The following is a 23,634-nucleotide window of genomic DNA, read 5'->3' as shown; positions in this document are numbered from 1 at the left end:
GAAATATCTGGACAATTGAGAATTACCAAGAAAAAAAGAGTGCCATCAGGATATAATGCAACTGTGAAAGGGATGTCAAATAAGCAAATGGGAGATATTAATTTGGACTGGCACAGAGATAAGGCCAGAGGATTGAGGGAAAGATTAAATAAATGATGGGATAACGGGTAGTCTTGTCTGGTGCCTTTGTACAATAAAACAGTGGAATATAAATAACAGTAGTGGAAGGGGGAAGAACAGGGAGTTTTAATCATATTATAAAATTCTAAACTAAATTCCACACTACTCCAGACACATCGAAGAAATGCCTAATTCATTCAATGAAAAGCCTTTTTAGAATCCAGTGAATTTAATATCATCGGCAAGAAGAGGTTGAAACAATATTGATAAAAGAGCAGATGGCAAAAGTTATTTGCAGTACAGCAAGTCAATATAAGTCTGTTTTAAACTCAATGGACTGGAATTAGTCTAGAAATTTAGTAATCAAGTTCTAAATACTGAACACTTGCTCAAGCAGTCACATGGGTCTCTGTCTTGTTTTGGCAGAAGAGTAATTAAAGTTATATTAACAAAAGCATTCAAATTACTAGAGATAATGGCTGAATTTAATTTACAAAATGACAGTTTCATAACTGCTTCTAAAAAGCCAAACAATTTTCACTGAATTTATACTAAGGCCAAGTGATTTCCCCTTGTCAATGGGGTCCACAGTCCCTTTTAAATTAGTGAGATAGGTGTATCAGCGATTGTTCTTAAATGCTGAGCTTCCGGAGATCCAGACCTTCCAAATTTATGTCAGCAAGAGATGTTTGAAAGCCGAGAATAGTTTTGGAAAATAGAAAATGTAATAAAATGTCTATATCATTGGCATTCCAGGATTCCACATTTATTTTTCATGTTGGTTGGGTGGAAGCAAGGGACTCACTTTTCTGTGATCAAACTGCTAATAATCAGCAGTTCTTCCTATAAATACATACTGTAACATCAAGCTCTCCTACCTATATAATATATCAAATTCAATACTAGTCTGGTATGTGTTATTCAAGTTTCCAGATTGTACCTGTTATTTGTACAACTCGCTCATAAGTTCACAGTGATTCCAAAGTGCTTCACATTTTTGTTTTCACTATAAACACAGCTACAATAATATACACGTAGTAAGTGGATCACAATCTTACACAGCCTCAGAATCTCACACAGAATCTTACACAACTGTTATTAAAAAACAAATCAGAATCTCTGGTTTTGAACATATGCAGAAATTGTATTAAATCCAAATGACTAAATTGTGATGAAGCTTTTTGAACAATGAAATGTGTTTATCAAGGCCTTGTGAATGCAAAGATGCTCAGTTAATATAGCTAATTTACTCTGAAATACAATTACATGACTACAAACCCTAATCTATTACAAAAAAGGGGGCAATGGAAGAGTCTTTGTTTAATATATAAGCAGGATTTGGGCCATTCTCACAGTAGGTATTAACAAAAGAGCTCAGGTAACAGCCAATCCCCAGACAAAGTTTCCACAAAAAAAAAAAAAATAAATAAAAAGTGTAGTGAATAATGTGAAAAAAGCTGGACTTTAAGTAGTTTTGAAAATTTTTTTAGAAAATACCACACTATTGTACTGTACTGTATGAATAAGATACACTTTAGCTTATATGATCCCCAATGCCAATGTACAATATTTACCCATATATTGAGAGATAACACAAAGAGACTGTCTAAAGCAATCTAGGGGCGAGGGGGGGTTGGGAATTGTGCCTATTCTTTCATACATTAACACAAACTTCATTATCACCACTATTCAAAACAAAAGTAAACTTGTAAGAGTTCACATGCAAAATCCACATACATGCAGACAAAGGGTGCCTTTGTGTGCATTTGACTGAATTAAAATCCCCCACCTCTCTTGGTCTATTTTGTTGATCCAAACCACAGTCCACTTGCGTAATAATTTCAGCATGTTATTGTTTACTTGTTGTCAACTACTGAAACGTGGTTGTTTTTTATTTTTAATCCTCTGTGAAATACATTACAGAAGATAAGGCAAGGATGTGGCAAACGTCTTTTGGCCTGACATGACTAATGTGGAACATTTTGGCTTGAACACATTGCGGATGATGAAAATCTCATACTGCAAATTAGCCAAGCTGCAGCACACTGCCAGAGCAACAATAGAGCTTAAAATGAGAAAAATTGATGTTTAATTTGTTTTTGCGCATTAATAATAATAATAAGTTTAATTTATGTATCACCTTTCATACACTCAAGGACACTTTACAATTCAATAGAAGACAGTAGAAATTACATACATGAAGACAGCAGAAATTACATACATGAAGAATAGTACTCATTGAAGAGATGTGTTTTTAACAGATGTTTGAAATTAATAATAGACTTTTCCATGCGAAGGCTGAAAGGGAGAGAATTCCAAGTTTTAGGGGCTATCACTCTGAAAGCTCTGCCACACATAGTTATTATTATTAAGGTACAGTGAGTAACTAGCGTCCGATGAATGTAATGCATGGGCAGGAGTTTAAGGAAGCAGCAGTTCAGACAGATAATGAGGGGCTAAACCATGAAGAGCCTTAGAAGTGAGAAAGAAACCGGTAACCAATGTAACTCATAGAGGACAGGAGTGATGTGAGCAGATTTTTCAGTGTGTGTAAGTAAACGAGCAGCAGAATTCTGAACATATTGTAATCTGTTGATATATTTAGTTGGGAGGCCATAAAACAAAGCATTGCAATAGTCCAGACGAGTAATGATGAAAGCATGAATGAGTAACTCAGTATCTTTTACACTGAGGAAAGAATGCAGATGAGCAATGTTGCGAAGATGAAAAAAGGCTGTCTGTACTATTGAGCTGATGTGTGATTGAAAAGTAAGAAGCTGATCAAAAATGACACCCAAATTACGGGCTGATGCTGAGGGTTGAACCAGGATCCCATCAATGCCAATTTTTAGACCACGAAGGGTAGAGAGGACAGATTTGGTGCCAACTAATAAGATCTCTGTTTTATCAGGAGTAAGTTGCAAAAAATTATCTGTCATCCAATGATTTATTTCCTGAATGCAATCAGTCAGTGCAACAGGTGAAGATGTTGCAGTTTCATCCACGCTTACATAAAGTTGTGTGTCATTGGCATAGCAGTGGAATCTCAGACCATACCGACAGATAATCTCCCCTAATGGGAGCATATAGATGTTAAAGAAGATTGGACCGAGAACTGACCCATGAGGGATACCCTGTGTGAATGAAGTAGCGACAGATTTGGATTCCCTAATGAAGACGTAATACTGGTGATCACTGAGGTACGATGTGAACCAAGAAAGAGCGGGACCAGAGATACCAATAGCTGAAAGTCGGAACAGTAAAATGTCATGGTTAACTGTATCAAACGCTGTGCTCAAGTCAAGAAGAACTAGAATAGCGGCCATCCCAGAATCTGCAGTTATCAGTAAGTCATTGGCTACCTTAAGTAAAGCAGTTTCAGTGCTATTTAGGGCTCTGATTCCAGATTGAAAAGGCTCAAGTAGGTTATGTAAATTTAAATAATCATTGAGTTGAGCAGCAACAACCTTTTCTAATATCTTAGTCATAAATTAGAAATTGGGCGGTAAAATTTTAGCTGTAAGGGATCTGAGCCAGGTTTTTTTTTTAAAAACAGGGGTTACAGCAGCAGTTTTTAAATCACTTGGAACAACACAGGTGCAAAAACTACAGTTGATAAAGAAATGGGGGCAGAAAGTTTGTCCGTGCAAGCCTTAATCAGTAAAGTAGGTGCAGGATCTAGGTTGCAGGTAGACTGATTTAATTTAGATATTTCAGCAATATCAGTTGGTGTAGTGGTGTTAAATTTAGATAAATAAACTGTAGATTTACAAGTATGATCAGTCGACAGAGATGAGGAATGATTAGTAGGAAAACTTTGATATATGGTCATAATTTGTGACTGAAAATAGTCCAAAAATAGGTTACAGTGCTCAACAGAGAAATTTTACCAGCAGGATGACAGTCTATTAACTGTATTAAAAAGGGATCTAGGGCGACAAGTACCAAAGTCAATAAGAGTGGAATAGTAAGGCAAATCTGTATTCCTTGAGCTGTTCGGTGTAAGCCAGGGTGTGAACAGCCAGACCAGTCTTTTTCCAGAGCCTCTCCAAGCAGCGACCAGATTGTTTCATTGTACACAATTCTGCTGTAAACCATGGAGATGACTGGGTAGTAGGAACATTCAAGGATTTAATAGGTGCATAGGGATCCAAAATTTGTGACAATGTGGAATTATATAGAGATAAAATCTGTATAGGGCAAGACAACCCAGAGACACAGTGGAGAAAGGAAGCACTTATGTACCACTGTACTAATGAGCTTCTATGACTTTCAAACCATTGTTGTGAATGAAGCTGATGTGCAGTCATTGTGCCTAGATAAGCTAATCTCAAAGGCTACAAATAGTTCTGTAAGCTGTATGCAAGGTTTAATATTTACACTCTAGGCACAATTCACTATTCTAAAAAAACTACTTATATATTTCATCTGACTAACTTTGGGGAATATAAACTCACAATACAGTATATAGCAGCAAATAAAGCAATACTCATTACACTAAAAATGATTTTGCTACTGGGGTTAAAAACATGTGTTACATAATAAATTGAGTATGATAATTCCTAATCTTGACATAGATTTTACCTAGCACATCCAGATCTTAAGTTATACACATTCATTGACCAATTGCTTGATAGTTTCCAATACATTCTCTTTGCATGGTGCCACAGTTAACACTACTACAATCTGGAGACACGATAGCCCCTAGCATGGGGTTGTTGTTTCAAGTCAAACAAAATTTAAACGCAAGTCCTATTCATTTGGACAATGAGCCCAATATAAGTGAGGACACCTGGAATAGTCTGGAAAGCATTAGGGAAACAGGCCTTATTTTAGGAGTAGTTATAGACCACCCAAAGCAGAGATAAATTTTAATGCACATGTTTTTAGTTATTTTAAGTAAGTTTTCAGGAGGATATTATAGTCGGGGGGACTTCAACTACCTGAATATTGACTGGGATAGCCTTGCAAAGTGCACAATAGCAGACGTTTTTATAAGTAGTCAGTGATTGTTTTTTTAACACAGTATGTTAAAGCACAAACATGGGTGGAAGCCTGTCTAGATTTAGTATTTTGTAATAATCAGAATAGAATTGAGGGTATAGAGGTGGCTGAACCTCTGGGGTAAAGTGACCATAATATAATACAATTCACAGCATTTCAGAAGACTAAAGACTAAAACTGTTTAACTTTGGAATGACAAATTTTGAGAAGATCCAGTAAAGCCTGAGGACGACAGATTGGGACAAGCTTTGAAGTGTGGAGACAGTGGTACAGGTTTAAAAAAAACATTTTACATATAACGCAGGACAGGTACATACCTACATATGGAATTAGCATGAAATCAAAAAAAAAACACTCTGTAGTTGGTTAGCAGAGAGTTGAAAAAGAAGCCCTATAAAACAGCTGTATAAGATGTAGAAGATTAATAACTCCAAAATGAATTGTAGGGTGTATTAGAACATAAGAACAACCATTAAGATGGACAGTAAGAGGGCTAAAAGGAAGTTAGAATAGAAAACAGTAGGTAAGGTAAAATATGACTCAAGAGATTTTTTCAGCATTTTAGTACCAAAAGGACAGTCAAATAGGAGGTGAAGCTCATTGGGCATAATAAAGGAGAATTTAAAAAATACTCTTACACAGATTTTTCTTGAAGAAGTAAACAACCACCCGGTGGTAAGAGAGACTACTAAGGAGGTACGGAGTGATTTGGAAATTATACAGGGAGAAGCACTGCTTAGATTAAATAGACTGAAATTAAAAAAATCACCAGGATCAGATAATATTTATCCTCAAGTTCTTAAGGAGGCTAGTGAGTACACATATAAACATTTGACACACATTTTTAGGAAGTCACTGAACACTGGGGAAATTCCAAAGGATTGGAAAATGCCAAATAATTATTCAGTTATATAGAAAGGCTGACTGGGAAAGTAACTATACGCCAGTAATCTCCACATGCTTCACAGGTAAATAATTGGAAAGAATTAACACTAGAATTCCTGAAGCCTACGGAAAAAACTCAATCTCAGCCCACCTTAAATTCCTTCACACCTCTCCCTTCAGCGTCTTTGTTTTGTCAATGTGTTGATGTTGTTTTGTTATACTTGTACCTTTTGTGAAAGTGCTTACTTGATATTTGGACTGTAGTCTTCACACATTAAAAACTTCATGTCAAAATTTTGTCGTTAGTACTAAAACATGAAAAAACATTGTCTTTAAGGTATTTGTTCAATATTTCTTCCATTTCCTGTCATTCTACACTTGATAGATCTTTGTAGACATGAAACAATGCATGTGTTCCAAAAGACATTGAATGGAGAGGTACGAAGGAATTTAAGATGGGCCGGGATTACAAGTTTTTTCATGGACTTCAGGAATTCTAGTGTTAAGGTAATATTGAGTAACAGATGGCAAGAACAGAAGTTTTACTGAACAGTCAGCATGGGTTCAGAAGAGGGAGCTCATGTTTTATCAACATGCTAGGGATTCTATGAGGCAGGAACAAAAGATATGCTTAAACTGAAGCCTAGGATATTATTTACCTTGACTTTCAGGAAGCATTTGATAACGTGCCTCATGAGAGGTTGGGCATCATGTTGTTTGTAAGTCATGTCAGGTTGGGGAGCATGTACTGGTACAGCACATTTCCGTACCCACCACACAACAAAATCTCGGCTGGAAATCCCCCAGACAGACATGCAGACCAGTCCCACCTTCAGGAAATGACCATCTATCTGCTGTAGCTGGGTGTTATGTGGGCGTGCTCTTGGCCTGGTCTAGCCACTTGGGGCCCTCAACAATGAGGATCCTGTGAGCTGGATCACCCTCAGATAATCATGCAACATGGCCATATTTGCCTTAACTGACGCTCCCTCACAATGCAGGTAATGTGCCTCATTTGGGACTCCCATGAGTAACCTCTCATTTGACACAAAGTCAAATTCAGCGGTACCCAAAGATTCTCTGAAGACACATAGTGCCGTAGGAGTCCAGTCTTTGTCTTAGTCACTGGATAGCATCCACGTCTTGTAATCATGTAACATAACAGGAAAAAACAGGACTTTAAAGACTTTTACAGAGATATTGAGATCACCACACACCCCTTTTCCAGCAACCCCATGACCCTCCATGCTCTCCCAATCTATCTACTGACTTCAAAGGAGGAATCACCAGAGACATAAATGTTACTGCCAAGATAAGTAAACCTCTCAACGAGGTTGACACTCTCTCCACAGACAGATACACTACAGAGGGCCGTGTCCAAGAGGTCATTTGAAGAGGGATGCAAAACTGGCCCAGTACAAGGGACATTATCAGAATTTCTGGATGTTAAAGAGTGGTGTTCCACAGGGGTCAGTGCTAGGGATATTTTAAATATATACTGTATTTGGATAGGAACATAACTAAAAAGCTGGACAAGTTTGCACATGATACCAAACTAAGTGGACTGGCAGATCATCTAGAATCCGTGGAATCATTATAGAGAGACTTTGACAGTATAGAGGCTTGGGAAGATATGTGGCACATAAAATTTTATGTGAGTAAATGTAAAACATTACAAATGGGAAGCAAAAATGTTGGGTTTGAATACACATTGGGAGGTCTGAAAATGTAATGTACATCTTATGAGAAGAATTTAGGCATCATAGTGGTCTTGACACAATAGTACTGCCTAAAAGTGTCAAGAAGCCATTAAGAAGGCTAACAGAATGTTAGATTATATAGCATGATGTGTAGAGTACAATTCCAAGGAGTACTTCGCTATATAGTAACTGTAAACTTATCTACCGATTTCATATTGCTTAACAGTTGCCCCTGTTATTAATAGAGTAAAGGGTGAGTTGTAAACAGTACAGGTTGAGTTAAAAAATGTCCAAATACACGTTAAATTATTAAATAAATATGGTGTCCCTACTTCGTGGAAATTCAGTTATTGTGGCCGGCCTTGGAACCTATCTCCCACGATAAACGAGGGGTTACTGTATAGGGAAAGATTCTATCAAGAAACAAGATACTAAATTCAAGGTGACTCTTTTGAAACACAACTATTATAATTTCAGTACATTTTCTTTTGCGCGTGACCTGAAGTAATCCTGAATACACAAAATCGGACTTCAGATCTGGAATCAGCACAATTGATTTAGTGGAGGCCATGTAGGCCCAGTAGCATATAATTTGTTTTTTGGTTCGGTGTTATTATGAAAACTTATATTAATTTGCATTTTGAGTAGGATGTATGTTGCAAAAATATATTAACCAATTTTAAAAGGTTTATAAGTATCAAACATAGTACACAGTCGGGAGAGGAGCTGTACAATACACACTCTTGACAGGAAGGCATGAGGTATTTAATATATATAGTAATGGATTTTTAAAAAATGAAGTGAAAATGAGTGTTATGAGGTGATTATACGCTTGATTAAAAGACTGTACTGTTGGCAGAGGTTATTTGTCATTTCTCTGTTTGATTTCTTTGTGTTTTATGCCTAATTACCTCTTTCATCTGGTTTAATAAATCACATTTTTTGGAGTTTACCTTGATTGTAACCACCATTAAAACAGTTATTATACAAAAAATAGCCAAACATTAATTGATAATTGTTTGGCTTGTTTCCACCATGAACTGCACAATGATGACAATCAAACGACATTAAACAAAAAAAATAGTATTTTACTGAATAGAGAGGAATTTTAGTTAATATTTTCTCCACTTACCACGTGGTATCTCCTGAACTAGTTACAATCTGGTTATCATCAAGAAAACGACAACAGGACAAATAACCTGTAATTACAAAGGAATTTTTTTAAAATGAATGATCATTACAATCATTTAGGGTTTGTGCAAAGACGGATGGATATATAGACCTTTATTTGACTCCAGGGGGAAATTTGTCTCTTTACAGAAACTCTTCATAAAAATAGATATAGGCATTAGAATGCATATACATTTTTTCAGTCTTTGGAACTTTTGTGTAGGTTTAAGAGTTAAGAAAATATGCAGATATATCTGTTTTAAATCTCAGTACAATACATGTAGTAATTTAAAGAAATATTCCACCAGAAATTATTTTCATCTCTTACCTACGCCATGTTGTTTGTAGTGGCTGCTGAAAACATTTTCTAAATGTTATGTTTTCATGGAGAACGGAGTTAACAAAGGCCCTTATATAATGGGTTTCGAAAAGGAGGTCAACAATGAACAACAGCAAACATTATCAAAACCTCCATAGAAAAATCTCATGTTACTCATGTAGCATAATCCACATGTCAGGTATCCATTTATATCAGGTAAATATGACATATTTTCCTTCTCTCATTCATTACATACAAACATGATTCAAGTAATATACTAGAATAAATCATGTGCAGTGTAACGAAGTGAACAAGTGAATAAAGAAAAGTAACAAGAGAGTTACATAATACCAATTTTTTAAACTCTCAACACCTGTATGTTTAAGAGTTGAAATTCCTCATCTGCTACAGTTTTTTCAAACTGATGGAAAGTGGTATATCCTGCTTGATTTTTTGGTTTTGAATACTAATCCATCCCAATATCAATTACAACCAGTCATGTATGCCATACTTAAAAACTCTTCTAAAACTTACTGATTCTTAAAGTCATAAAAACATCAGAAGATCAAAGAAAAATTCAAAAGTATAATGCTCAATGCAAATCAAATAAATAAAACTTTTTAAATGCTTAAAAACATCTGTTCAAACTCAGCAAACATACACTAAATGGTTTATCTTACAATGAGAAGACAGCTTTACCTGTGTGCCCAGCCAGCTCACGGCTTACACGTACATTTCCTTCACGTGTTTTAAGGTTGTAAATTGAACAAATGTTATCAAGTCCACCACAAGCTACATAGTTGCCAGATGGAGCATATGCACAGGTCATGACCCAGGAGGAGCGTAAGGGAATGGCATGAACCTAAGGAAAAAGATATTGTTAACATAAAGAGTCTTACACTTCTCCCACTTGGGTGAGCAACAAACCTAAAACAACATATGGAATATATCTGAAGTAGATTAATCAGTTTAAAATGTTGCTACAAACACGAATAAAATGTACACCAGGTTTAAAATACAATCATATGAAAAAGTTTGGAAACCCCTCTAATTCTTTGGATTTTTGTTTATCATTGACTGAGCTTTCAAACTAGCAACTTCCTTTTAATATATGATATGCCTTATGGAAACAGTAGTATTTCAGCAGTGACATTAAGTTTATTGGATTAACAGAAAATATTCAATATGCATCATAACAAAATTAGATAGGTATATATATTTGGAGATATAACATCAATACTTAGTTCAGCCTCCTTTTGCAAATTATAACAGCCTCTAGACGCCTCCTGTCGCCTTTGATGAGTGTCTGGATTCTGGATGGAGGTATTTTTGACCATTCTTTCATACAAAATCTCTCCAGCTCAGTTAAATTTGATGGCTGCCGAGCATGGACAGCCTGATTCAAATCATCCCATAGATTTTTGATGATACTCAAATCAGGGGCCATTCCAGAACATTGTACTTCTCTCTCTGCATGAATGCCTTTGTAGATTTCGAACTGTGTTTTGAGTCATTGTCTTGTTGGAATATCTAACCCCTGTGTTACTTGAACCTTTTGACGGATGCTTGAACTATCCTGAAGAATTTGTTGATACTGGGTTGAATTCATCTGACCCTCTACTTTAACAAGGGCCCCAGTCCCTGAACTAGCCACACAGCCCCACAGCTTGATGGAACCTCCACCAAATTTGACAGCAGGTAGCAGGTGTTTTTCTTGGAATGCGGTGTTCTCCTTTTGCCATGTAAAGCGCTTTTTGTTATGATCAAATAACTCAATTTTTTACTCATCAGTCCAAAACACTTTGTTCCAAAATGAATCTGGCTTGTCTAAATGAGCATTTGCATACAACAAGCGACACTGTTTGTAGAAAATGAAAGACATACCACTGTTATCTTTTTTTGTTGAAAGTAAATTATTATGCAGGCTGACAGGGGTTCCCAAACTTTTTCATATGACTGTACATTGTGCTAAGCTTCACATCATGCAATGAAATTTTTCTTCTTTTAAAATAAGCATTCAAAGAAAACATTAATGCTGAAGTGTTTTTTTTACCATCACCTATTCTTCATGGACAATACATGAACTAGAAGTTAATTTCTAACAATGCCAAATAATGTACAGTACATTCCAATAATTTCAAATATAACTGAAAAGATACATTTTGTATAATACAACAACATTATTTTGGTTAATATGTTCTTAATATTGTATGTTAAAAATTGTAAACTTGCCTTGGTTTAATTATATGAAACTTTGTTAAATTAAAAAATTGAAAAATTAAGCTACATTTCATTTAAAGCACTAAAGTTCTTTATGAAGGGCGTCACCTTCTTTTCACTTTTTGGTGTTTATTATGGAGTAGCCAGTTCCCATTTTCACTGCCAGTTTGTAGTTGTGGTGTGCTTTGCTGTGTGTAGACACTAGAGGTAGATTTTAGTGCATCTCCAGGTATAAATGTAATGCGGTGAAGTAATAAAAAGAAAACAAAATCAATAAGAAATGTACTTTAAACGGGGTATTTGAGAAAACTAACAGTTATTGTGCCCTGTACATAACATATTTTGAATACTAGCAGTGTTAACCTGGCATTGTTTGTGAAATTTTCCAAGAGAGTGGGTCTCAGTAACTGTTGCTTCGTCATCTTCGGCCTGGGGACTCTGCAAGTGGTGACTGGACAGAGGCTCGAGGGGGACGTTTTCGCTACTTGTGCAATGTAGTGTCCTTTGGGCGGCTCCCGATGGCAAGCGGTGACCCGTGGTCCATAGTCATCGGGGCCAAAGCTGTCGCTTGTGTGCAGGATGAAGACTTGATGGGGTGGTTCGCTGCCTGCCCATCACACCGCCGCAGCTACTGCTCCTGACTGGATGCAGGCTAGATGGAGCGGAGTGGGGCATTTCACTGATCGCCCACCATCACCCTGTTCATTCTCGGTGGTGGGCTGGTAATGCTGCAAGTGGTGACGCGGTTGTTGCGGAATATAGGCCATTGAGGATGAACAGGGTGACAAAGGCACATTGTAGTGTGCCTCGGGTGGCTCCCTGTTGAATTGGGGGGTTGATGGGCGATTCGCTACCTGCCTTTGGCTGCTCCGTGTTCGTTCTCGGGTGGGCAGATGCTGCAGGCAGCATACTATAGTGGAGGTGACTGTGTGGTGGGCAGGTGGTGAACCACCCCTCGCCACCCCCATTCATTCTCAATAGCAAGCCTGCTTGTACTGTTACACACATAGCAGGAAATTGTCTCTTGTCAGTACATCAGACATGTTGACTACGTGTACCTTCCTGCTGTGATAGCGTGTACAGTGCTGTGCAGAAGAGCTCATCTTAACCTTTTGTCTTCACCCTTCAAGAATGTCTCTGAAACACTAATCTGATGCAAGTGCTGGTGGTACAGTAAAGAAGAGAAAAACCATCACCATTAAAAATAAAGTAGAAATAATAAAAGGTCAGAGAGAGGTGAAACTCCATCATTCATTGGTAGAACACTTGGTTACAGTCGGTCAACAATAGTATTTATTAAAACAATGCACCTGTTCTGACTTACATACAAATTCAACTTAAGTACAAACATACAATCCCCTATCTCACGTGTAACCCAGGGACTGTCTGTATATAGACTATATTTGTATATAGAATGACGTCCTTGTCCAAGCGAATTCTGCCTTACGCACAATGCTTGCCGGGATGGGCATCAACTTCTTTATGAACTTGTTCTGGTTTCCTACCCTTAATGTGCAAATCATCCAACGCAAAAAACATTGTCAATAAGTGCTCAGGAGCTACACAAGATTCCACAGATCTCTGCATTAGTCAAGTGAATCCCTACGGTATTCTCTGGAAAATATCTGACAGCTCTGCTACAGTCAGTCCATTTTTTATCCAGGTACCAACTGTCATTGATTCAATGAAATTTAAAATGTTGCCCATTTCAAATCACCCCAGTACAGTGGAACCTCGGTTCACGAACGTCCCGGTTCACGTACAACTCGGTTCACGACCAAAAAGATCGCCAAACTTTTGCCTCGGTTCACAACCACACACTCGGTATACGAACAAGCCAGGTTCCCTTGCCTGCCTGCAAGCTGAGCTGAAAGAGCGAGCGAGCACGTGCCTGCTGGGAAGGGGGAGGAGGAGATTGCTGCACGTGTTTGCCTGCCTATCTGTAGGCTGTAGTGCAAGCGAAACCATCCCCCTCCCCCCACAGGCAGCCTGAGAGAAAGAGAGCTGCCATGCCTTTTCATTTAAGCAAGGCCGCTCCTTGTTCATTGTTTTCAATAAGACGTGCACTCTCTTTGTGCTCTACAGTATTTCGTGTGCTTTTGCAGTTAACTATGGCTTCTAAGCAAGTGGAGAGTGGTCAGAAGAAAGTTTTGAAGAAAATTGAAATCGAAGTAAAGAAAGAAATTACAAAAGGTGGAAAAATGTTTACCAGTTTACTCATTTACCAATCGGAGAACCCTCGTGCTTTCAAGCAGCATAATGTAAATAAAGCCAGACTGCCAGTAATGTGGAGGGTCACAAGAACGTTCCTTTTGGAATGGCTGCATGAGGCTTTCACTCCCACCAGCTAAACAGCTAAAAGCACCAGAAACCCAAGAAATCACAAGAGAGAAAACACCTGAAGGAAAACACTTCATGCCAGAACTCGTTTCATGCAAGGTTAGTTTTCTTGGTGGTTTATGTATTACGGATTTTTCAAAAGTAATTTTTAGTTCATAATGCGATTTGTTGCAATGTTATTTTTCTCTTTTTTCAAATCTTCCCTTTTTTCTTGTGCTTAAAACTCATGAAAGGTTTACAGATGGAGTTTTTCATAGCGCGATTAGGTGCGATGTTACATTTCTCTTTATCAAATGTTCGCTTTTTTCCTTGTGCTTAAAACTCATTAAAAATTGTTTACATGGAGGACTTCGTGTGATTTGTTGCAATGTTACTTTTTTTGGTTGCTTGAGTTGGTTTTAAATGAAGTTGGGATTTGTGCGATGTTTTTTTCTGCTGTGCTTAAAACTCATTTTAAAAACATTGTTTACAGCGATCAGGCTTTAGGTTTAATACAGTAGCGTGATCTCCTGCAATCTGACTTTTTTGTTTGTTGTAAGTTGGTAAGCGCTTCGGATTTGTTCCTTTTTTTCTGCTGTGCTTAAAACTCATTTTAAAAAAAATGCTGCATGAGCACGTGCTACAGAGAGATTAGAGAGCACTAGCGAGCAAGCGCAGAGAGAACTTTTGTTTGCTTGTGAGTTGATTTTTGCAAGCGCTTCGGATTTGTTACTTTTTTTTCTGCTGTGCTTAAAACTTTTGAACAACATTGATAACAGCGATCAGGCTTTAGGTTTAATAGCGTGATCTCCTGCAATCTGACTTTTTTGTTTGCTTGTGAGTTGGTTTTTGCAAGCGCTTCGGATTTGATCCTTTTTTTTCTGCTGTGCTTAAAACTCATTTTAAAAAAAATGCTGCGCGAGCACGTGCTACAGAGAGATTAGAGAGCACTAGCGAGCAAGCACAGAGAGAACTTTTGTTTGCTTGTGAGTTGGTTTTTGCAAGCGCTTCGGATTTGTTACTTTTTTTTCTGCTGTGCTTAAAACTTTTGAATAACATTGTTTACAGCGATCAGGCTTTAGGTTTAATAGCGTGATCTAGGGAGGGAGGCAGGTAGGGAGGGAGGGGGCTTTGGTGGTGTGTGTGCTACAGAGAGAGAGCGCGAGCGAGCCAGCTCGTGTAGCTGATCAGGGAGCCTGGGTGTTTTGTGTCAGTGTTATTCAATGTTTTTACATTAGTTTACTATTACACTGTGGATTCTATGGTGTAATTAACTATATTTGTGCTTAATCTTTACATATTTTTACATATTTACATACAGTTTGTACGGTCTGGAACGGATTAATTGTATTTACATACAATCCTATGGGGAAAACTGCTTCGGTTCACGACCAACTCAGTTTATGACCAAAGTTCTGGAACGAATTATGGTCGTGAACCGAGGTTCCACTGTACAGGTCTTTGACCAAGCCAGTCAATAATCCTTGATTTCTTCTTTTTGGTGGATTTGCTAATGTGCTTCATTATCAAAAGGTCCATTTCTGGTCCAACTTCAACTTTGGACAGATGGCTACACATTCTTCTCAAGTACAATTTAATATGATGCAAAAGTCATAGTTGATTCAATTAACTGCAAATAGCCAACCACCCTCAGACAGCAAAGAAACCCCCAACCACATCATTTATACACCAATGTTTTACAGTTTGTAGGAGGTTCTTTTCCTGAAATGCAATCTTTGGTTTGTGCCAAACAGGTCTACCGTTATTGTGGCCAAACAACTCTATCTTTGATTCATCTTGTAGAAAAAGTGGGCTTTGCCCATTCTGATAGGCCTTATGGGCACACAAGGCCTGTGAAGGCAGCAGATTTAGCAGACCTCCACCTCCACAAAACCTGTTACATTCCAGAAAGTGGCCGAACTCTTCGTATTAGGGTCTGGCTGTACATCTAATAACAAAGGTGTAAATCAGAAGAAACGTGACATCTTTGCAGAGGCCCTCTCTCTGGTAAAAGAGCTTGAATATAGACTCCAGGCAGGACAAAGACATATAATTCAAAGGAAGACAACTAGGATGGCCAGAATAACTTGACAGATAGAAGACACTGATTTTGTAACTGAAAGTGACTTTACTCTAATACCTCATGTTTGCCTGTTTAAATACTGTATGTTGAAAAAGTCAACAATTTCCATGTGATGTGCTTATTCTTTCACATTAAGTATCCTTTAATTTGAGTCAAAACACTCGCAAAGAATCACAAAAGATGAGTGCCTGATAGCACCATGCAAAAGTTGGGCACTCCAAGATATTTGAGATCTTTTACTGCGGTCTCAGAAATTAGCTCAATTAGCTCATTAAGGCTATGGTTTGTTCACAATCATTGCTCAGAAACCCCAGGTGATGCAAATTGCAAAGCTATATAAATTCTCTGACTCATTAAATCTTGTCCCAAAAATGAGAAGCCATGGGTTCCTCTAAGAAATTGCCTGGCACTCTGAAAACTAAAATAATTGATGCCCACAAAGCAGAAGTCTATAAGAAGATAGCAAAGCATTTTCAGGTAGTGTCCTTGGTTCATAATGTTATTAAGAAAACAGCAGTTTAACAGGAGGTCAAGTTGAAGACCAAGAAAACTTTCTGAAAGAGCCACTAATTGGATTGCTAGAAAGGCAAATAAAACCCCTCAATTTGACTGCAAAAGACCTTCAAGAAGATTGAGCAGACTCTAGAGTGGTAGTACACTTTTCTACTGTGCAGTGGCTCCTGAACAAAAAATATCTTCATAGAACAGTCAGCAGAAGAAAACCTTTCCTGCGTAGTAACCACAAAATTCAGAGCCTGAAATCTACAAATGAATATCTAAACAAGCCTAATAAATTTTGGAAACAAGTCCTGTGGACTGATTAAGACAAAATAAAATCTTATGACCATAATGTGCAAAGGTATGTTTGGAGAAAAAAGGGTGCCGAATTCCAGGAAAAGAACACCTCTCCAACTGTTGCGCATGGAGATGGATCAATCATGCTTTGAGCTTGTGTTGCAACCTGTGGCACAGGAAACATGTCATTAATAGAGAATGGATTCAAATAAATACCAGCAAATTCTGGAAGCAAACATCACTTCTTCTGTAAAAAGGTTGAAGTCAAAAAGATGATGGGTCCTACAAGATAATGATCTGAAACACACATCAAAATCTACAATTGAATACCTCAAGAGGTGCAAGCTGAAGGTGTTGCCATAACCCTCAGAGTTCCCTGACTTAAACATCGTTGAAAATCTGTGGATAGACAATGAGCAATGCATGCAAGACAGCAGCAGAATCAGAAGCCTTTTGCAATGACAAATGGGCAAAAATACACCCAAGTAAGAACTGAAACACACTTAGCTGGCCACAGTGTTTACAAGCTGTGATACTTGTCAAAGGGGGTGTTACGAAGTACTGACAATGCCGGGTGCCCAAAGGTCTGCTTCAAGCCCTTTTTGTTTATTTATTTTTTGGTATTTTGTACCTGTGAATGATGGAAATAAAAATGTCATTTTGCTTAAAATATTAAAGAAAATGTGTGATATTTAACTTTATGCCTTTTGGGGATCAGTTAATCTTCTGCTCACTTAATATTCACAATAGACACATGGGTTTGGGAGGCAGACTAAGGGCTTAACCAAGGGTGGAAAACAAGGGCAGGGATTGACAAAGTGCACTAACCGGTCTTCTTCCTCTTCTGTAGATCACCTGACCAGAACTTTTCCCTAAAATCCTCCAGTTCCTGGACTCCCTTCCTAGCCAAATCTCCTACAGACCTTACTTCCAGTTTTGAACCCCATGGACCTGACTCTTCCTCCCCTGCAACAATAAAAGCCTAGCACCTTTCCTTCCTAATCTGTCCCTATTTGGAAACTGAACCAGATAGTTCTCTGGAGGTACTGATTTCATTGCCTGTTTGTGTATAATATACGAGGTGGATCCCCAACTCTTTTTCTGCCTTTATCTCGTGTTTTAAAATATAAATCTATAGTGATGTGTGGATCACTAGCTTGCACAAGACAGAAGGAGGAGAGTCCAGGATTATAAGAAAGTCATCTTTACTGCAGTTAAACAGGAGCAAGTTTTTATTCACATGGGAGTTGTCACTTCAACACACAAACACAGCATTCAGACCGTGACTTTTTGCTTGACCTGCATTAGCTCCCTTCTTTAGTTTGAAAGAATGAATGCGTCTCTTGTCAAGTGGGATCAGTGGCAGGAGCAAGCTTGATCAGGAGGAGAGAAGACAGGAAAGAGAGACCAAGGTGAGGTCAGTGGCTGGTTTTAAATGTTCCCCGCATCAACCATCAGGCAACAGATGCGTTACGTGTTGGGCCTGCGAGCCTGAAGTTGCACTGGCAGTGAACATGCAATCCCTGCTTGCGTTAACAGAGGTTTGGCACACAGTGTAGTTGGGGTGTTGACGGGGTCTCTACAATACCACTGTATACATACACATAGTTGCTCATAAGTTTACATGCACTGGCAGAATTTGTAAGACGTGTATCATACTTTAAAGAAATGATGACTGATCAGGCAAAATACATTAAAATTTATTTTTAATGGAATCCAAGTTAAATTATAAAGCATTACAGAACAGCACACCTATTAAACAAAACATTGTAAAATGAAAAATAATTAGATGGTCCCTGTTAAAAAGTTTGCATTACCTTAGTTCTGATGGCACACAGTCTTTTTGATAGTTGTGGATGAGGCCCTCTATTTTCTCAAGTGGTAGAGCTGCCCATTCTTCTTGGCGAAAAGCTTCCATGTCCCATAATTTCTTGGGTTGCCTTGCATGAACTGCATGTTTGAGACCTCTCCAAAGAGGCTCAATGAAACTGATGAGAGACAGTAATGGCAACTCCTGCACCTTCACTTTTTTTGTGCTATAGCCACCGAAAGGTGAACTTGGCTTTTTGTCTTGGATCCTTGTCATGTTGGAAGATCCAAGTGTATCCCATGCGCAGTTTCCAGATTTATGAATGCACGTTGTCCACCAATATTTTCCAGTAACACATGGCATTCAGCTTGCCATCAATTTTCATTAAGTTACCTGTGCCACTGTAGTTCACAAACCCCCCAGAATATCAGAGATCCACCTCCATGCTTCACAGTAGAGATGGTGCACTTTCTGTCATGAGCCTTGTTGCAACACCTCCAAACAGCATTTATGGTTATGACCATAAAGTTCAATCACTTGAAAGGACTTCGTTCCAGAAGTTTTGAGGCTTGTGTAGATTGTGTAAATTGGTAAAAGGAAAACCCTTTTTTTTCTTGCAACTCAAATGTGCAGTCCATTTTTGTTCAAGTACCTCCTTGTTGTGCATCTTGAATAAGCAACACTATTTGTTTGCAGAGAAGCCTGTATCTCAGCTGAAGTGGCTTGTGGGTTTTACTTGGCAGCTCGACAAATGATCCTGGTAGTTGTGGCTGAAATCTCAGTTGGTCTACCTGACCGTGACTTTGTAACAGAAGCCCTAACTTCCCACTTTTTTTTTTAAATATAAAATCAGAGTCTGGACACTACTGACAGACATTTTCAGATCCAGATCTCCAGATGTCTTTTCATATCCTTTTACTGATTTACACAAAACAACTTTCTCTCACCGTTCCTTTGCTTCCCCCCTGGCTTGGAATCCAGCAAAGTTAGTGCAGCAGCTCTGCATTAACTTAAATCGACTATTTATGCACAAACAACGAATACAATCAAACTGGTTACAGGGGTGTGGACTGTGATGCCCTGCATAAGCCCACTTCCTAATTAAAAGTAAAGCTTTCACCATGATTACTTATATTTTCCAAACAATGACCAATATTTCACAAATTCTGTCAGGGTGTGTAAACTTATGAGCACAACTAGAAAACCCTCAAATAAAGCTGAATTACAACAATTCTGTAAAGATGAGTGGGCCAAAATTCCTCCAGAGCGCTGTAAAAGACTCATTGCAAGTTATCGCAAACGCTTGATTGCAGTTATTGCTGCTAAGGGTGGCCCAACCAGTTATTAGATTCAGGGGGCAATTACTTTTTCACACAGGGCCATGTAGGTTTGAATTTTTTTTTCTCCGTAAATAATAAAAACCATCATTTAAAAACTGCATTTTGTGTTTACTTGTGTTATATTTGACTAATGGTTAAATGTGTTTGATGATCAGAAACATTTTGTGTGACAAACATGCAAAAGAATAAGAAATCAGGAAGGGGGCAAATAGTTTTTCACACCACTGTATATACCTATATACAGATGTCTATCTATATAGATGTCTATCTATCTATATCTATATATATCTATATCTATAAGTATATATATATATATATATATATATATATATATATATATATATATATATATATCTATATATATATATATATCTATATACACACACACACACACACAAGGTTGACTGACTGACTCCTCACTCATTAATGAAAGCACCTGAAAATCTGGCAAGGCGGTACATCAAGGCCAGTAAATATTCACTAAGAAAGGACATTTTGATATATTAATATGAAGTAGTAAAAAGCCCACTATAATAATAATAAAAAAAAACTAAATATAGTGATATCTCAAAAATGGTTTAACTAATTTCACTAAAATGTGGTTGTAGAAAAAATAAAATTAGCTGACATTTTTTATTTGTTGATATTTGTCATTATTAATGCTCTACTGTGCGAGACATTCTAATGCATCACATTACCCATTTTGCTACATCGCTGACAACAATCACATGAAGTGGGGCTGTATTCATTTATGCAAATAAAGGCTGTTTGTAGAAGTGAAAGAACAAAGTTCAATGATCAAAGACGACATGTTTAGCAAGTGTTTTCCAGGTTCTATGGCTGAGAGCACATTCAATTTAGTATAACTGACTCAGTAAGAAAGGTGTTTGTGTTCACGATAATCTACAACCTTGTAGAAAACCAGAAGTGGGGACAACAATGCACAGTGCACTGCGCCAGATGATTTTTTCAGCAGTCAAAAGTTTAAATAAGAGCGATGACAAACATGGCATGTCACGAAAGGTAGTAACAGCTGGGTTTATTTTACCCTTAGTGAAATGAACGTAGTAAGAAATGTGGAAAAATATTACACAGAAGACATGTATCACATGTGACAACATATCTGAAAATAAACTGAATATATACACTGCCTGGCCAAAAAAAAAAGTCGCCACCTGGATTTCACTAAGCAAATAGGTACGAGCCTCCTATTGGATAATTACTGCATGGGCGATTCTTTCAGCTGGCAACACGTTATGTAACTCCAACTGGTGCAATGAGTGGCTTCTCATTTCTTAAACAACCATGTCGAAAGACACATCTCATGGTCGTGGAAAAGATGTTAGTCTGTTTGAGAAGGGTCAAATCATTGGCATGCATCAAGCAGAGAAAACATCTAAGGAGATTTCAGAAACTACTAAAATTGGGTTAAGAACTGTCCAACGCATTATTAAAAACTGTAAGGATAGTAGGGACCCATCGTCTTCGAGGATGAAATGTGGCCGTAAAAAAATCCTGAATGATCGTGATCGGCGATCACTTAAACGTTTGGTGAAATCAAATCGAAGAAAAACAACAGTAGAACTCAGGTCTATGTTTAATAGTGAAAGTAAGAGCATTTTCACACGCACAATGTGAAGGGAACTCAAGGGATTGGGACTGAACAGTTGTGTAGCCGTAAGAAAACCACTAATCAGTGAGGCAAACCGGAAAAAAAGGCTTCAATTTGCTAGGGAGCATAAAGATTGGACTCTGGAGCAATGGAAGAAGGTCATGTGGTCTGATAAGTCCAGATTTACCCTGTTCCAGAGTGATGGGCGCATCAGGGTAAGAAGAGAGGCAGATGAAGTGATGCACCCATCATGCCTAGTTGCCTACTGTATAAGCCTGTGGGGGCAGTGCTATGATCTGGGGTTGCTGCAGTTGGTCAGATCTAGGTTCAGCAACAGTATGTGCTCCAAGAATGAGGTCAGCTGACTACCTGAATATACTCAATGACCAGGTTATTCCATCAATGGATTTTTTTTCTTCCCTGATGGCATGGGCATATTCCAAGATGACCTGAGTGCAGCCATGCAATGGGTGATACCTCAGCACCGCACTAGTTCTGATGAAGTGGAACAGATTTTTTTTTATGGTGGCTGGAGTGCCAATTCTGTCACCAACCCCTAAGTTGTTCCCTGCAGGTTTGAGGGCCTACGTGCAGAGATGGATGCAGATTGGCATCATACCCAGGAAGCAGCAATTGCAGGTTAAGGGCCTTGCTCAAGGGCCCAATAGAGTAGAGTCCTTTTTGGCATTTATGGGATTCAAACCAGCAACCTTCCGATTGCCAGTGGAAATCCCTAGCCTCAGAGCCACCACTCCGCTTAACAACAATCAGCTCAAGTAAAATTAGTAATATTAGCCCCTGGTATGAAGAAAAAAGCTAAATATTATACAGTATACCTAAAACACTTACTGTAGTTACATAGTATTTTTGATACATCTGATTAACCTACGGCACTGATTGAAAGTAATATGTTCAAAGCCTTAACCACTATAACACACTGCCTGCCAGTATTAGCCTTTGGATAAAAAAACCCAAAAAACTTCAAATATTGTGTACAGAAAAACACTTACTTACATAGAACTTCTGATACACCTGATTGACCAAGGGCACTATAACTCACACCCATTGTCTTGCGACATTTACAAGGCAAAGCTGGGTAACACAGCTAGTCTTAAACGCCTTATCAAATACATAGTGACAAACCTCTTTGCTTTACTTCCATCATAACAGATTTTTTTTCCTAGCATGTGTTGCAGTTAGTACATCTTTCATCTCGTATACTTTAACACAAAAGTTCTCAACATGTATCCCTACTCCTACATTTCTACTCCTACTAGGTCTCTCAGGACACTATGAGACTGTGTAAGAGCCACCGTACCAAGGCCATAACATTTACCAGCTGGTTCTTTTGCTGCAGTTGCATATTTATTTTTGAACACACATCTATTAACGAAAGCACATCTGTTACTAGTGCTAATACACAGTGTATTTTTGTTTCTATGCTGTAATATACAATAGGCCACTCCAAAAACAGCTTGAATGTTTTAATTAAATAGAAGCTATTTTGCCAATGCCTGAATTTGTTAATCATACAATATAAAAAGGCGGCTTTTTAGAGATAAATGATAACCAGTAATTAACAAAATACAGAATTTTCCACTGCAGTTATTTTTGATAATAACAAATCTGGGGCACTACTCTCTTGGCTGAAGTATTATTGTTTGTATTAAGCACAAAAATATTTTGAAAAATGAAAAAGGAAAAGTAATTTTTAAAATGCAAAATTAGTAGGTGCAGACACTTCTTTAAACCCTCATAAGAGAAGCTACATTGTTATCCTACGGATTCAGCATTATAACGTTTCCATCAGTGTTAGCCACAGCTAGCACAAGCAGAAATGTACATCTGTTTTCTCTCTACTTCCAACAATCATGTCAGCAGAAAAGGAAAAAGCATCATGTTGGACAGTGGCAGCAGTCAGCTCTGACACCTACTTGTATGCAATTTTAAAATATGAGTGGAGTTATAGCAGTGGTGTGTGTGAAGTCAAGCTATCATCTCATTAATAACACTGTTAAATCTTTGTCATTATGATAAAATAATAAAGTTCTTTATGGCAGTGTATAGCATGTCACCATCTTTTCACCTTTTCATATCAGGTCATTATGAGCAGCCTTTTCCCATGCTAACTACAGGTTGGTAAGCTGCAATGTGCTTTGCTACCCTAACCGTCATGAGCACCCACTAACCCCTAAATTGCTGTGTGTATTTGAGGACTCCATCTGATCTCTATCTGGTCATGGAAAGGAATTTTATT

General features: G+C 38.0%; 1 protein-coding gene across 1 annotated transcript in view; it reads right to left on the bottom strand.

Moving 5' to 3' along the window:
- Positions 1-23,634, bottom strand: part of gnb1a (guanine nucleotide binding protein (G protein), beta polypeptide 1a) — a 231,592-nt gene that overhangs the window by 48,337 nt on the left and 159,621 nt on the right. Inside the window, exons 6-7 of the mRNA XM_039756024.1 lie at positions 9,898-10,060; positions 8,842-8,908 (exon numbers count right to left, since the gene is read on the bottom strand). Coding sequence (XP_039611958.1) covers positions 8,842-8,908; positions 9,898-10,060 — 230 coding nt within the window. The remainder of the gene's footprint in view (positions 1-8,841; positions 8,909-9,897; positions 10,061-23,634) is intronic.

Source organism: Polypterus senegalus, chromosome 6, assembly GCF_016835505.1.
Source record: "Polypterus senegalus isolate Bchr_013 chromosome 6, ASM1683550v1, whole genome shotgun sequence".
Lineage (NCBI taxonomy): Eukaryota > Metazoa > Chordata > Cladistia > Polypteriformes > Polypteridae > Polypterus > Polypterus senegalus.
This window is presented reverse-complemented; position numbering and strand designations above follow the sequence as displayed.